The sequence below is a fragment of the Scyliorhinus torazame genome, chromosome 5, assembly GCF_047496885.1.
Source record: "Scyliorhinus torazame isolate Kashiwa2021f chromosome 5, sScyTor2.1, whole genome shotgun sequence".
Lineage (NCBI taxonomy): Eukaryota > Metazoa > Chordata > Chondrichthyes > Carcharhiniformes > Scyliorhinidae > Scyliorhinus > Scyliorhinus torazame.
In genome coordinates this window covers 271,524,388-271,541,520 of record NC_092711.1, presented here as the reverse complement: position 1 = coordinate 271,541,520, position 17,133 = coordinate 271,524,388, and the positions used below count along the sequence as shown (strand labels likewise).

The 17,133-nt window shown below is 48.5% G+C and overlaps 1 protein-coding gene across 1 annotated transcript in view; it reads right to left on the bottom strand.

The window, feature by feature from the left end:
* Window positions 1-345: 345 nt before the first annotated feature.
* vbp1 (von Hippel-Lindau binding protein 1) overlaps window positions 346-17,133 on the bottom strand; it is a 32,072-nt gene continuing 15,284 nt past the window's right edge. Inside the window, exons 5-6 of the mRNA XM_072505549.1 lie at window positions 11,651-11,789; window positions 346-854 (exon numbers count right to left, since the gene is read on the bottom strand). Of these exons, the coding sequence (XP_072361650.1) occupies window positions 784-854; window positions 11,651-11,789 (210 nt within the window). The 3' untranslated portion in view covers window positions 346-783. The remainder of the gene's footprint in view (window positions 855-11,650; window positions 11,790-17,133) is intronic.

Sequence of the window (17,133 nt, the reverse complement as noted above, 5' to 3'; positions counted from 1 at the left end):
AGAAGATTTGAAAGAGGTGCTAAAGTCATGAAGGGTTTATTTACTCTACCTAAAGAGATATGGTTTGAGATTGGATAGTGCCTTGCGGTACCTAGCAGGCTCACTCAAGGACAAGATGGTCACATAGGAAATTAAAAATATTAATACTGGTACTGTAAAGTTTCCAAAGTTTGGATTTAAGGTTTTACTTCCAACCTAACCCACACGTTACCTGATGTCAATGTTAATCCTGGCATTAAATGCCTGAAATTGACAATACTGCTTTCTCTTAGCTCTGGCATTCCTCATATTGAGTACAAATTACACAGGAAAATACGCAGAATTAAATAATGCAAGTGCACTTGCTTTGTTCTGTTCAGCAGTTTAATAACATCTCATGATAGAACCATACAAAATCTTTACAGGTATCGTATCACAGCAAGAACCAGTTGCGTGGATACACAAGTTGCCTATTGTGTCTGTACGACTGGGCTGCAGGACTGCTGCAAGTGTGGCTTGTTGTGAAAACTGGCAACAATACATTTTGAACCTGTACTTTATATCATTCTTTTCCACTTCCACAAATGCCATATAAGCATGCAATAAACCAGTATGCCTACATATCTGTAGTTTCAGTCTCTTGTCTGTTCTTGGGTTTAACATTCATTTTTTCTTTGTTTCCAAAGACTAAAATAACTGCAGCTTTCCAAACACAAATGTTGCCAAATTGGTGGATTTTTTTTTAAAAAGGAAACAAAAGTGAGTTTGGTAGTTAAACTGTGTGTAAAAATGTGTTTTTGTGAACTATGCGGTACTTTTAGAGGCTGCTTCAGAACTTCTCCTTTTAACGTCCCAGTTATAAACTCTTGCCATATCTAAAAGGTAGCAGGTTAAGGATAAATCAAACATATCATTGACACTTACAATGGATTCAATGCTGACCTTCAAAACTGAAGGTCAAGGGGAAAATTCTTCAATTGTTACAAACATACCTGAAATACAGGAAGATATGTGATTTTTGGAGCCAAATCATTGTAGCCCTAGTTTTGCAGAAGTTCTTTGATGTCATGCTCAGTTTAATGATGCCTTGATATCTAGCATTCAGCTCTCATGTCCATCTCTACTTAAAAGTTGTGATGAAATCAAGAGCTAAGTGGTACTGGAGGTTAATTAATTCAGCATTATCAGCTATTTGGCAACAGTTTCATAGGATTTAGAGTGGGGATGTTCGCTAATTATTCTACGTAAAGCTCTATTCAGAACTATATCAAAACAAAGTAACCTGGGCTGAGAAATGGCAGAATAATATTCAGGCTTGGGCTGACAAATGGTTAGCTTGCACTAGAGAAAGCCCAAATACTTCTCCCTAACTTTCAACAGTACCATCAGTTCCGAGTTCCCATCAACAATATTTTGTTTGGTGGGGGGGGGGGGGGGGGAAGAGAAAGAGATTAGGGGCTTTTACACGGGTGACAGGCTAGCGACCTTAGAGGAGCTGACAAAGAGACCAGGCGGAACAAAATCCGACATCTACAGGTCAAAAACTTTCTCTGCAAGGAGAGGACTACATACCCACGAACCCCGAAAAGCACAGTGTCAGAGGAGTTACTGGACACGGAAAGCCTGTGATGGTGAAACTGTGGGGACCTGTATGGATGACTTTTAGAAAGGATGCTCTCACCACTGGACGAAACTCGGGAAAAATGGGAGAAAGAGCTAGGACAGAAATAGGTTGGAGACTGGAGTGAAGCACTGTGCAGGGCCAACATCACTCCCTCATGTGCAAGGCACCTGACAAAAACCAGAATGAGTAGGTTCTTCCTGGAGGTGGAGGTCAAATGTGAACGTTGCCAGGGAAGCCTGGCCAACCACACCCACAAGTTCCGGGCATGCCCTAGACTTGTAGGATTCTGGATAGCCTTCTTCGGGGCAATGTCCAAGGTTGTGGGGGCGAGGGTGGAGCCATGCTAAAAAATGGCAGTCTTCAGGGTATCAGACCAGCCAGAACTATTCATGGGGAAGAGAGCTGAGGCCCTAGCCTTTGCTTCTCTAATCGCCCGCCGGAGAATCCTGCTCGGCTGCCGATCAGCAGCACCACCCACAGCTGCAGACTGGCTGGCAGATCTCTCGGAATTTCTCCACCTGAAGATCAAGTTCACCATCCGAGCGTCCAAGGATGGCTTCCACATAGTGTGGAGGCCATTCACCAACTTGTTCTAGGACCTGCTTGAAGCCAACAACCAGTAGAATGTTTAGGGGGGAGAGGACGTACAGGAGCCAACGGGACCACAGGGAGCAGGCAGGAAAGGGAGGGAGGGGAGCTACCGGGTGGGGAGGCCTAGAGAGCCTAGAACAAGAAAAGGAACCCCCAAGGGAAGGCCGAAAACAGGACAGGGAGAGCGGGTGAAAAGGGGGGATGCCCAACAACAAAAGTAGGGAGAAAGGGAGGGCACTACTCACTTGTAAAATAAAATGAATGAAAATGAAAATCGCTTGTCACGAGTAGGCTTCAATGAAGTTACTGTGAAAAGCCCCTAGTCGCCACATTCCAGCGCCTGTTTGGGGAGGCTGGTACGGGAATCGAACCGTGCTGCTGGCCTGCCTTGGTCTGCTTTAAAAGCCAGCGATTTAGCCGAGTGTGCTAAACCAGCCCCAAAATAACGGATAACTACCCATTGTACAGTGAAGGGCCGAGGAAAGGACCCTGAAACAATGAAGAGGGGGAGGGGATTCCGGCACAAATGAAATCAACATGTACGTTGTAAATGGCAGTTATCCTTACTGCATGTATAACATGTAAAAAAAACTTTGATAATTAAAAGAATTGTTTCAAAAAAGAAAAAAAAAAATCTTTTTTTTTTTAATTTAGAGTACTCAATTAATTTTTATCCAATTAAGGGGCACTTTAGCATGGCCAATCCGCCTAACCTGCACATATTTAGGTTGTGGGGGCGAAACACACGCAAACATGGGGTAATGTGCAAACTCCACACGGACAGTGACCCAGAGCCGGAATCGAACCTGGGACCTCGGCGCCATGAGGCATCAGGGCTAACCCACTGCACCACCGTGCTGCCCTAATCTTTTGTTGGATACCATTTAACAGAAGCTTAATTGAACCAGTTTAATCAGCTGTCTGGTTACAAAAGCAGGGCAGGAGTTGGGTAATTGCATTAATTGGTTCGTATCTTGACCTTGAAGAGTCTCTCCCCCATTAAAAAGGCTCAACTTGTTCCGGGTGCGGCGATGACCAGCTGAGTCGCACGTTTCGGCAGCTCCCGGTGAAACGGACTTTTGGGCTCTTGATAGGAGCCCCAATGGCAATTTTGACGGCTAAAAACACTGTGCGGTAAACCAGAAGGGAATCCCCCCTGGATACGGATGAAAAAAGGAGAAAGTGGCCGGATTGCAGTGGATCCTTTAGAACAGCGGCAAGGAAGGCAAGCAAAAACCAAGATGGCGTCGGAAGGTGGCAGTTTAACATGGGGCCCTGAACAACAAGAGTTCTTGAAATGCTGTGTGGAAGAGCTCAAAAAGGAAATGAAGAAATAGCTGTTGGCCCCGATACTACAGGCGATCGAAGGGCTAAAGGAGGAACAAAAGACCCAGGAGCGGGAGCTTCGGGTCGTGAAGGCAAAGGTAGCCGAGAATGAGGACGACATACAGGGCCTGGTGGTGAAGACGGAGACGCATGAGGCACATCAGAAACGATGTGTGGAAAGGTTGGAGGCACTGGAGAACGCAAGGAGGAACAACCTGAGGATTCTTGGTCTTCCTGAAGGTGCGGAGGGAGCGGACGTCGGGGCATATGTGAGCACGATGCTGCACCCGTTAATGGGAGCGGAGGCCCCAGCGGGTCCGTTGGAGGTGGAGGGAGCATACCGAGTGATGGCGCGAGGACCGAGAGCAGGAGAAATTCCCAGAGCCATAGTGGTGAGATGCCTCCGTTTTAAGGATAGAGAAATGGTCCTTAGATGGGCAAAGAAAACTCGGAGCAGTAAATGGGAGAACGCGGTGATCCGCGTTTATCAAGACTGGAGTGCGGAGGTGGCGAGAAGGAGGGCGAGCTTTAATCGGGCCAAGGCGGTGCTTCATAAAAAGAAGATAAAATTTGGAATGCTGCAACCGGCAAGACTGTGGGTCACATATCGAGGGAGGCACCACTACTTTGAGACGGCGGATGAAGCGTGGACTTTTATTGTGGAAGAAAAACTGGAATGAGCGGGTTATTAAAAAGAACGTTTGAACAAAGTGGTGGGGCGAAGAGGGGGGTTAAAAAGGGGGGAAAAGAGGAGTTTTATGTACTAATCCTGCGATGTGGGAACTTTTCTCTCTTCCACAGGTGGTGATGGGGGGGAGGAGGGGAGGTGGAGGAGATGGGGCGTTGGCCATTGGGGGCAGGGCCAAGGGAGAAGCGCGGGCTTGGTTCCCGTGCTATGATAATCATGGCGGGAATAGAGAAGCAGGAAGAAGGGGGCGTCGCACGGTGCGAGCCAAGGTCACGGGGGGAAGCCGAGGTCGGCCAGAGTTTGCTGACTTCTGGGAGCAACATGGGGGGAGTAATTACGCTAGCGGGGGATCTAGCGGGTGGGTGGGAGGGGGGAATTACTGGGTTGCTGCTGCTGGGGAGAGGGGGGAGCTGGTATGGGAGGGGATGGGCGGGGGGGCACCGCCTGGGGGAGATACAGCTGCGTGGGAACCGGGTGAGGAGCTGGAAAAAGGGGATGGCTAATCGACAAGGTGGGGGGGGGGGGGGGGGTAGGAAGCCCCCCAACCCGGCTGATCACGTGGAACGTGAGAGGGCTGAACGGGCCGATAAAGAGGGCACGGGTACTTGCACACCTTAAGAAACTTAAGGCAGATGTGGTTATGTTACAGGAAACGCACCTGAAACTGATAGACCAGGTTAGGCTACGCAAAGGATGGGTGGGGCAGGTGTTCCATTCGGGGCTAGATGCGAAAAACAGGGGGGTGGCTATATTAGTGGGGAAGCGGGTAATGTTCGAGGCAAAGACTATAGTGGGGGATAACGGGGGCAGATACGTGATGGTGAGTGGCAAACTACAGGGGGAGACGGTGGTTTTGGTAAACGTATATGCCCCCAACTGGGATGATGCCAATTTTATGAGGCGGATGCTAGGACGCATTCCGGACCTAGAGATGGGAAAGCTGATAATGGGGGGAGATTTTAATACGGTGTTGGAACCAGGGCTGGATAGGTCGAAGTCCAGGACTGGAAGGAGGCCGGCAGCAGCCAAGGTACTTAAAGATTTTATGGAGCAGATGGGCGGTGTAGACCAGTGGAGATTTAGCAGACCGAGGAGTAAGGAGTTCTCGTTTTTCTCCTATGTCCATAAATTCTACTCGCGAATAGACTTTTTTGTGCTGGGAAGGGCGTTGATCCCGAAGGTGAGGGGAACGGAGGAAACGGCTATAGCCATTTCGGATCACGCTCCACACTGGGTAGACTTGGAGATAGGGGAGGAAACAGGAGGGCGCCCACCCTGGAGAATGGACATGGGACTAATGGCAGATGAGGGGGTGTGTCTAAGGGTGAGGGGGTGCATTGAAAAGTACTTGGAACTCAATAATAATGGGGAGGTCCAGGTGGGAGTGGTCTGGGAGGCGTTGAAGGCGGTGGTTAGAGGGGAGCTGATATCAATAAGGGCACATAAAGGGAAGCAGGAGAGTAAGGAACGGGAGCGGTTGCTGCAAGAACTTTTGAGGGCGGACAGACAATATGCGGAAGCACCGGAGGAGGGACTGTACAGGGAAAGGCAAAGGCTACATGTAGAATTTGACTTGCTGGCTCCAGGCACTGCAGAGGTACAATGGAGGAAGGCACAGGGTGTACAGTACGAATATGGGGAGAAGGCGAGCAGGTTGCTGGCACACCAATTGAGGAAAAGGGGAGCAGCGAGGGAAATAGGGGGAGTGAGGGATGAGGAAGGAGAGATGGAGCGGGGAGCGGAGAGAGTAAATGGAGTGTTCAAGACATTTTATAAAAAATTATATGAAGCTCAACCCCCGGATGGGAGGGAGAGAATGATGGGCTTCTTGGATCGGCTGGAATTTCCCAAGGTGGAAGAGCAGGAAAGGGTGGGACTGGGAGCACAGATTGAGGTAGAAGAAGTGGTGAAAGGAATTAGGAGCATGCAGGCGGGAAAGGCCCCGGGACCGGATGGATTCCCAGTCGAATTCTATAGAAAATATGTGGACTTGATCGCCCCGGTATTGACGAGGACCTTTAATGAGGCAAAGGAAAGGGGACAACTGCCCCCGACTATGTCTGAAGCAACGATATCGCTTCTCTTAAAGAAGGAAAAGGACCCGCTACAATGCGGGTCCTATAGACCTATTTCCCTCCTAAATGTAGATGCCAAGATCCTGGCCAAGGTAATGGCAATGAGAATAGAGGAATGTGTCCCGGGGGTGGTCCACGAGGACCAAACTGAGTTTGTGAAGGGGAGACAGCTGAACACGAATATACGGAGGCTGTTAGGGGTAATGATGATGGCCCCACCAGAGGGGGAAACGGAGATAGTAGTGGTGATGGATGCCGAGAAAGATTTTGATAGAGTGGAGTGGGATTATTTGTGGGAGGTGTTGAGGAGATTGAGGAGGTGTTGAGGGTGCAGGCGGTTAAGATGGTGGTCCTCCCGAGATTCCTCTTTGTGTTTCAGTGCCTCCCGGTGGTGATCACGAAGGCTTTTTTTTTAAAAAAAGGATTGAAAAGAGCATCATGGGTTTTGTGTGGGCCGGGAAGACCCCGAGAGTGAGGAAGGGATTCTTACAGCGTAGCAGGGATAGGGGGGGGGGGGCTGGCACTACCGAGCCTAAGTGAGTATTATTGGGCCGCTAATATTTCAATAGTGAGTAAGTGGATGGGAGAGGAGGAGGGAGTGGCGTGGAAGAGATTAGAGAGGGCGTCCTGTAGGGGGACTAGCCTACAGGCTATGGTGACAGCCCCATTGCCGTTCTCACCGAGGAACTACACCACAAGCCCGGTGGTGGTGGCTACATTGAAGATTTGGGGACAGTGGAGACGGCATAGGGGAAAGACTGGAGCCTTGGGGGGGTCCCCGATAAGAAACAACCATAGGTTTGCCCCGGGGGGAATGGATGGGGGATATGGAATGTGGCAAAGAGCAGGAATAACGCAACTGAAAGATCTGTTTGTGGATGGGAAGTTCGCGAGTCTGGGAGCGCTGACCGAGAAATATGGGTTGCCCCAAGGGAATGCATTCAGGTATATGCAACTGAGGGCTTTTGCGAGGCAACAGGTGAGGGAATTCCCGCAGCTCCCGACACAAGAGGTGCAGGACAGAGTGATCTCAAAGACATGGGTGGAGGATGGTAAGGTGTCAGATATATATAGGGAAATGAGGAACGAAGGGGAGACTATGGTAGATGAACTAAAAGGGAAATGGGAAGAAGAGCTGGGGGAGGAGATCGAGGAGGGGCTGTAGGCAGATGCCCTAAGCAGGGTAAACTCGTCGTCCTAGTGTGCCAGGCTAAGCCTGATTCAGTTTAAGGTATTACACAGGGCGCATATGACTGGAGCACGGCTCAGTAAATCTTTTGGGGTGGAGGATAGGTGTGCGAGGTGCTCGAGAAGCCCAGCGAATCATACCCATATGTTTTGGTCATGCCCGGCACTACAGGGGTTTTGGATGGGGGTGATAAAGGTGCTTTCAAAAGTAGTGGGGGTCCGGGTCGAACCAAGCTGGGGGTTGGCTATATTTGGGGTTGCACAAGAGCCGGGAGTGCAGGAGACGAGAGAGGCCGATGTTTTGGCATTTGCGTCCCTAGTAGCCCGGCGCAGGATATTGTTAATGTGGAAAGAAGCCAAGCCCCCGGGGGTGGAGACCTGGATAAATGACATGGCAGGGTTAATAAAGCTAGAGCAGATTAAGTTCGTTCTAAGGGAGTCGGCTCAAGGGTTCACCAGGCGGTGGCAACCGTTCGTCGAATAACTCGCAGAAAGATAGATGGAATGGAAAAAAGAAGGCAGCAGCAGCAGCCCAGGATCGGGGGGGAGGGGGGGGGGACCAGAAGGACTCCCAGGGTTGTTAATATATACTGTATAATATGTATAGGTCGCTGCTACAGATAATTATATATTGGACTGTTAAATTATATTTTTGGAGAGTGTTACTTGTGATAAGGCAGTTGCCAATTAGGGTTAGTTTTCATTTTTGTTATTTATTATTTATTCATTTTTTGTTTATAAAATAGGTCATTGTTATTTGTGTTGTTATAATATTGTGTAAAGGATGCACAATGTACTGTGTTGGTTGACCAAAACTTTTCAACAAAATATTTATTTAAAAAAAAACTCAACTTAGGAAAACAGCGCAGAAGGGTTTGCCAGTCTGGAGGCGCTACGGGAGTGGATACAGCTGCCGAGGGGGAGTGAGTTCAGGTATCTGCAGGTTAGGGACTTTGCGCAAAACGTCTGGAGGGAGTTCCCTAGGTGCCGGTATACACGCTGCTGGAGCGACTGCAGCTTCTGGATGTAGAAGAGGAGGGAAGAATTGGGGATATATACAAGTGGCTGGGGGAGCAGGGAGGCGAGCGGGTGGTGAAGATCAAGGAGAAATGGGAAGGGGAGTTGGGATGGGCGATCAATTGGGGAACATGAGTGAGGCACTGCGTAGGGTAAATAGGACCTCCTCTTGTGCAAGGATGAGCCTGATACAGTTTAAGGTGGTGCACAGGGTGCATATGACTCGGGCGAGAATGAGTGGGTTCTTTCAGGGGGTAGCAGATGAGTGCGAGAGGTATGGGCGGGGGCCAGCGAATCACGTGCACATGTTTTGGGCTTGCGAAAAATTGGGAAGATTCAAGGCGGGAGTGTTCGCAGTCTTAGCCAGGATAGTAGGGGAGGAGGTGGACCCGGAACCTTTGGTGGCGATATTTGGGTTTTCAGAGAAGCCGGAGCTCATCGAGAGGAGGAAGGTCGATGTCCGGGGGCCAATTTCACTTGAGAAAGCAGTGATGAGCTGCCGTCTTGAATTGCTTTAGTGCCTGTGGGTGTAGGTACACCTACAGTGCTATTAGGGAGGGTATTCCAGGGGAGCCAATGGCACAATGGTATTCTCACTTTATTGGTAATCCAGAGAACCAGTGGGGACCCAGGTTCAAATTCCTGGAATGTAAACAAAAAGTCTAATGACCATGAAATCATTGTCAATTGTTATAAAAACCCATCTGGTTCACTAATGTCCTTACCTGGTCTGGCCTGCATGTGCCTCCACAGCAATGTGGTTGACTCTTAAATGCTCTCTGAAATCACCTAATCATTCTGTTGTATCCAACTGCTACAAAAAAAAAAAAGAGGGAAACTGGATGGACTACCCAGCATTGACCCAAGCCCCTACGGCAAACCCAGCCCTGTCATTGTGCCAAAAATTGGGAGAGCTGTCTCACAGACTAGTCAAACAACAGCCTGACATAGCCATACTCATGGATTCATACCTTACAGATGTGATCTTAGAATCCTGACAGTGCAGAAGGAGGCCATTCGGCCCATCAAATCTGCACCGACCCTCCAAAAGAACGCCCCACATCGACCCACTCCTCTGCCCTATCCCCGTGACTGCACCGTATCTTTGGACACTAAGAGGCAATTTTGCATGGCCCATCCACCTAACCTGCACATCTCTTGGCTCTGTGAAGAAACCGGAGCATCTGGAGGAAAGCCGCGCAGACATGGGGAGAACATGCTAACAGCTCATAGACAGTAAGCCAAGATTGGAATTTAACCTGGGTCCCTGGCACTGTGAGACAGCAGTGCTAACCACTGTGCCATCATGCCACCCTCACCTTGGCACCATTCCTGTCCCACTAGTAGGACTGACCTAGCAGAGGTGACAACGGCACAGTGGTATACAGATGGCGGGAGTTGCCCTGGAAGGCCTCAACAATGACTGTGGACCCCATGAAGTCCCATGGCATCAGGTCAAACATGGGCACGGTTACCATCTCCCTCAGCTGATGAATCAGTACTCCTCCATGTTGAACATTAGTTGTGATGCCCACATCCCGTAAATGATTTAAAAAAAAAAAAAACTTGATCCAGCGACTGTGAAGGAAAAGTAATATTTTTCCAAGTCGTGGTGGTGAATGGCTTTGAGAGGAATTTTCAGGTGGTGATGTTTCCATGCATCTGCTTCCCTTGTCTTTTCAGATGGTAACGGTCATGGATTTGGAAGGTGCTGTCTAAGTAGCCTTGGTGAATTCTTGCAATGCACACACTACTGCCATTGTGTGTCGGTGGTAGAGGAACTGCATATTTGTGGACAGGGTGTCAATCAAATGGTCGTAATGGTGTCAAGTTTCTTAATGTTGTTGGAGCTGCACTCATCCAGACAAGTGGAGAGTATTCCATCACACTCCTGACTCCGATGTATATGTATTTATATTGTGTATTTATCGCTATGTCCAATGTTTTTCATGGTCTGTCTGGACCTTACGCAGAACAATACGCAGAACAATACTTTTCATTGTACCTCGGTACACGTGACAATAAATCTAAATATGTGGACTGAGTGGATATCAGATTTAGCTGCAATGTACTGAAGTCAAATGACCCGCCTACACTCACTGTCTCAGTTCAGTCTTAAATAACGACTCCTTGAGTGTGGTAGTTGGGAGCATTCCACACCCATGGAACTATTTTCCAGCATAATTCAGTATTTTCAGAAGGAAGAGAAAAAACTGAAAAGGAATAAAAGGGCAACTAATACATTGTGCCACAGAGTGCGTTTGCGCCCGTGACATCCAACATCCCTACGTCAGTAGTGGTAAATGAGTAACAGTAATATAAAGTAGCCATAGTGCCAGATGGCCATAGGCTGCTTTCCCCTTTGAGGGAGAGAGATGACTGGTGGTGATTTAACCTGAGGGTCACCACACCTCAGGCGAGGAGCAAGGTTGAGAAGGTCATGAATGACCTTTCACTCATAAGTAATATCCATGTTACGAAGAGAAGAGGACCAATCTACATGGTCAATTTCAGTGAATGCGGACGAGATACCGATCCTGTAAATGACACATTGCAGCTATACTTCTAGCTGGAGCAGGTAGAATGGCAATAGCGGATCTGACAAGCTGAGGGAGGACATTTACAAAAATAATTTCAGATACATGCAGTTGTAGACAACTCAGTAACCCATCCCAAACACGTATCATTTTAAACGTACTTATATTTCTAAAATTACAATTTTTTACGGTACATTGAAGCTTCGAACAGCTTAGTTCTGCAGAATAGTAAAAGTTTGTTCACCAATATCAAGTATTCAGGTGAAGCCCAAATTGCTCCCAGTGGATTTCTTTCAACGGTATGTATCATTCATATTTCAATACACAACTGCATGGATTACTCAAGACAATGCTAGTTGCCCATCTTAAGTGCACTACTGTGGGTATTTCACAGTGGGTCAATCACTATTTGTCCATGAAAAAGGGAGGAATAGTTCAGTGGTAAATCTGACCTGAATGTATACCTTCTATCTGTCATACTGAAAAGTATTGTTTTATCCACCTGTCCTCAGGCAGTCGGTTTTCGGCTTATTCATATGACAAATGATAAAGAAAAGTCTCACCAAAAATATGAAAAATAAATAAGTTACCATATCTCCCAGTGTCAATTTGGTATAAAGGATACTGACTTCTGTGGTAGTGAACTGATCTCGAAGAAAGTCCAAGTCTTCTTCTAGTCCTTCCAGATTACGGGTTGCAGTTGTCAGATTCTTCTCGAGTAATGCTCGAGCCTCATCAATATCATACTCAAGCATTACGTTAGCCTGTGGCAAGACAGAGACATTTCTTACCTATTTTTCTGTCAATCCCCACACCCACCCTTTGCCTTCACTGGCTCCTCAATGTATATACAGGAACTTAATGCAACTAGTTGTTTTGCATTAGTGAGCAAGAAAGTGAGAACTAGCAGGCTAATCACTGGTGTGTATCACAATTGATCCTGCCCACACTGATTTCCACAGATGCACTTTCCAGCAAAGGAAGCTGGATAGCGATCAAGAGCAGGACCTATGGCTGATTCTCCCCAGCCACTGTCCAAGGATGCAAAGGTCAGCAGTATATACCCTACTGCTACCCAAATGGAGATTCCTTACTCTAAAAAGAGCAAGAGCCTCGTCCATATGGGCCAGCTACACATCTCCTTTACAACTAAGCCAAGGTAGAGAAGCAGCAAGGGAACTCTAGTCTGGACTATTGTACAACAGTTGAAATTAACCTAAAACATAATTTTATTTTTTATGCAATGCATGGCTACTGACAAAAATATTCTTAGCCTGAATAATGTGAACAGAGTGGTACTGTTTAAGTTAATTTTAAACTTATAGCTTTTTGTAACCAATAGCTTAATTTTAATTTTTCCCTGAAAATACACCTATCAACATTCACAATTTTTTAAAGTAACAGTTCCAATATGTCAAAAAGAAACAGGTACAACTGACTAAACATAACAAGTAATAACTTTAGCACCACCATTAATTTACAAATACATCATATCCCCGTTGGGCCCAGAGGAAATAATAACACGCATTACAGACTGGTAAAGCCCCCCTCCCGGATGGCTTCCCCACTGAGTTTTACAAAATGTGCGCGGAGCAGTTGGTGCCTGTAATTCTGGACATGTTTAATGATTCCTTATCTCGGAGTTGCTGCCCTCTACCCACACTCAGGCCTTATCTCCTTGATTGTCAAGAAAGACAAAGACCCAACAGAGTGTGGGTCATATCGACCTATCTCACTCGTAATTCTGGATGTTAAGTTACTTGCCAAGGTGCTGGTGCTGTGGCTGAAGTCCTGCCTTCCAGAGATCAAACATAGAACATACAATGCAGATGGAGGCCATTTGGCCCAATAAGTCTGCACCTACCCACTTAAGCCCTCACTTCCACCCTATCCCCATAACCCAATAACCCCTCCTAACCTTTTGGTCACTAAGGGCAATTTATCATGGCCAGTCCACCTAACCTGCACGTCTTTGGACTGTGGGAGGAAACCGGAGCACCCAGAGGAAACCCACGCAGACACGGGGAGAACGTACAGACTCCGCACAGACAGTGACCCAGTGGGGAATCGAACCTGGGGCCCTGGCGCTGTGAAGCCATAGTGCTATCCACTTGTGCTACCATGCTGCCCTTATCATCTCAGAGTTCAGACAGGCTTCGCTGAGGGTCGGCAATATACACTACCTGCTAAACGCTGTCCTTTTCCCCTTCTCGGTGCCCGAACCAGAGGCAATTATGTCCCTCGATGCCGAAGAGGTGCTTAATAGAGTGGAGTGAGACTATCTGTTTAAGATTCTTGGGAGGTTTGGATTAGGTCACAACTTTATTTCCTGGAACCAAAGAGAAAATGCTGGAAAATCTCAGTAAATCTGGCAGCATCTTTAGGGAGGGAAAAGAGCTAATGTTTCGAGTCCAGGTGACCCTTTGTCAAAGCTATCTGGTCATCTGGACTCGAAACGTTAGCTCGTTTCTCTCCCTACAGATGCTGCAAGACCTGCTGAGATTTTCCAGCATTTTCTCTTTGGTTTCAGATTCCAGCATCCGCAGTAATTTGCTTTTATCCCAAATTTATTTCCTGTATTTGACTACTGTGTAGGGCCACCACTGCTAGTGTTTGTACGAAACCCCTGAACTCTTAATTATTTCCTGTTGAACGTGGTGGGACAGGGGTGTCCATTGTCTCATTTGCTTTGGCAATAGAACCGTTTGCTCTAGTGCTGAGGTCCTCTATTAGATGGAATGGGATAAATCGGAGAGGGGTGGAGCATCGAGTGTCCCTTTACGTGGACGACCTACTTCTCCATATCATGGACTCAGTACCTTCTATGGAGGAGATAATGAAGTTGCTTAGGATTTTTGGCTCCTTCTCTGGTTACAAGTTGAACTTGGACAAGAGTGAATGTTTCCCGGTCAACCCCCGGGGGAGGAGAACCCAACTGGGGATGCTATCTTTTCGCTTTGTCAAGACTAGCTTTCGTTGTCGACTTCAGGTGGCGGCTATGAAGGAGTAAGTCGCACATTTGGTGGCTCCCACTCTGGTCGGACTTTTGGACCTTTCCCCTGTTTTTCTACCAGACTTGAATTGTAAAACGGATGTTAGTGGCAATTGTTTACTGAATTCCCACTTTGGTGCATGGAGAGAAGGACTAGAAGTGTTTGTAAGGGCAGAAACAAAAAGATAGAGAAGGCTTGGACTGTAGCTGCAACAGAAGACAGCATGGCGGAGGTTCGGACCTCTGGCTTGTCGACCCAGCAGTCTATGGAGCAGCTGATGCAAATCATTCAGGAAGGCTTTGCTACGCAGAAACGGGACTGCTTGAACCCAATAAAAGAGTCGATTGAGCGGTTGGTGCATAGATTGGACGCCCAGGATCGGGCGATCCAGAAGGTGGCGAAGGTGCTGGCTGAGCAGGAGGAACATCAGACTGCGGTGGAGCTGGAGGTGGGGATGTTGAGGGACCAGTAGAATAGGCTCCTGGAGAAGGTGGAGGACCTAGAAAATAGGTCCCGCTGGCAGAGGTCCGCGGACACTGGGGCAGACATCGCAGACATGTTTGTGAAGCTGCTGGGGGATGAGGCATTCTCCCGGCCCTTGGAGGTGGATAGGGCTCACAGAGCACCCGCGAGGAAGCCGCGAATGGGAGACCCCCCCAGGGCAATGGTGGTGAGATTCCACAGGTTCTCGGATAAGGAGCGCATTCTACAGTGGGCCAAGCAGACACGGAGCTGTAAATGGGATAATAGCATCCTGCGGGTTTACCAGGACCTGAGTGTAGAGGTGGCCAGGAGGACAGCAGGATTCAACAGATCAGGTTGATCCTTTTTAAGAAAAAAGGTGAAGTTTGGACTGTAATACCCAGCCCGTCTCTGGGTCATGCATGAGGATCAACACTTCTACTTCGAGTCGCCTGAGGACATGTTGGACTTTGCGAAAAAGAAAGGGCTGGCGAAGGACTGAGATCTTTTGAACTTGGCTGCAACGTTCGTGTTTTTGTTTTTTCTTTTTGTTTCGCTGTTTTTGTAAAAGGTTTCTCGTTTTGCATTTCATGGAAGATGTTTGTGATGCCGTTTGCATTGATTTGGAACCAGCGGTAGAGCTGAGTGCGTGAAGGTTTTCATTTGCACTGTTTGGGGATGGAGGTGTACTTGTTTTGATCTTGGGTGTTTTTCTGTTGGGCAATTGTGTGGGGATTGTTTGATGTTGGAGTTTGTTTGTATGAGCGAGGGGTGAGAGGGAACAATAGGTGGGAGACTATCTGGCGCCGAGGATGGGGGCCACCAAGCTAGCTGGGCGAGCTAGCTCTTGGAAGCGCAGTGGGGGGTGTGCATATGTTTAGTTTAGTAAAGGGGTTGGATTACAGGGTGTGTTGTTCTGCTGACGAAGGAGGGACTTGGGCTGAGGGACAGAGGAGGTTGGGGGCGGGGGATGACTGGGGATGGACCGGTGGAGGCGCGGAACACGGGCTGGAGGCGGACCTAAAAAAGGGATGGCTGATCGGCGGAGGGGGGGGGGTGCAATGAGCTCCCCAACTCGGCTGATCACCTGGAATGTTTGAGGGTTAAATGGGACGGTCAAAAGGGCACGCGTGTTCACACGCATCTTAGGGGTTGAAGGCGGACGTGGTAATGTTGCAGGAGATGCACCTTAGACTGAGGAAAGGCTGGGTCAGTCAGGTCTTTCACTTGGGACTAGATTCAAAGACTAGAGGGGTCGCGATCCTGATCAATAAGCGGGTGGTGTTTGAGGCGGGTAGAATAGTCTCGGACGTGGGAGGTTGGTACATTATGGTCAGTGGGTAGCTGGAGGGGGAGCAGGTGGTATTAGTAAATGTGTATGTGCCAAATTGGGATAATGTGGAGTTTATAAAGAGGATGCTGGGGAAGATACCGGACCTGGACTCGCACAGGTTGGTCATGGGAGGAGACCTCCACATAGTTATGGACCCTGTCTTGGACCGGTCAAGCTCGAAAACGGGCAGGGTGCCAGCAATGGCAAAGGAACTAAGAGGGTTCACGGAGCTGAAGGGATGAGTGGATCTATGGAGATTTGGGCAGCCGAGGGTGAAGGAGTTCTCCTTCTACTCACACGTGCATAAAGTGTATTCCCGGACTGATTTCTTTATTTTGAGCAGGGCATTGCTGGCTGGGGTGGTGGACACGAGATACTCGGCGATTACAATCTCAGACCATGCTCCGCACTGGGTTGCCCTGCAGGTTAGTAAAGACAGTAACCAGCACCCGCACTGGAGGTTGCATGTGGGACTTTTGGCGGATGAACAGGTGTGCGAGCAGCTGAGGAAATGTATTCAGAGCTACCTGCAGGTCAATGACACGGGGGAGATTTCAGCAGCGGTGATTTGGGAAGCACTGAAGGCGGTGGTCAGGGGGAGCTGATCGCGATCCAGGCCCATAGGGAGAAGGTGGACAGGGCATAGACGGATCGACTGGTAAAGGAGATACTACAGATTGATAGGAGGTATGCAAAGACCCCAGAGGCAGGGCTTTTATGGAAACTGCGGAGGTTACAGGCGGAGTTTAGCTTGCTTATCACAGGGAGGACAGTGGAGCAGCTGAGAAAGGCGAGGGAGGCGATCTATGAACATGGAGAGAAGGCCAGCAGAATGCTTGCACAGCAACTTAGGAAGAGGGAGATAGGGAAAGTAAAGGACAGAGATGGGAACCTGGTCGGTGATTCAGTAGGGGGGAATAAGGCGTTTAGGGATTTCTACAGCAGGCTGTACAGGTCGGAACCCCCTACGGGGCCGGAGGGGATGAGGCACTTCTTGGAGGGGCTGAATTTCCAAAAGGTGGACGGGGAGAGGGTAGAAGGGCTGGGGCCCCCAATCGGGCTGGAAGAGATAGTGGAGGGCTTGAAGGCCATAGAGGCGGGTAAGGCCCTGGGTCCGGACAGGTACCCAGCGTAGTTTTATAAAACGTTCTCGGGGATATTGAGGCCGGTGTTGTTCAGGATGTTCAATGAGGCAAGGGAAAGAGGGATGTTGCCCCTGACAATGTCACAGGCAACAATCTCGCTGATTCTTAAGTGGGACAAGAACCCGGAGCTGTGTGGGTCCCACAGGCCGATCTCCCTGTTGAATTTAGATGCCAA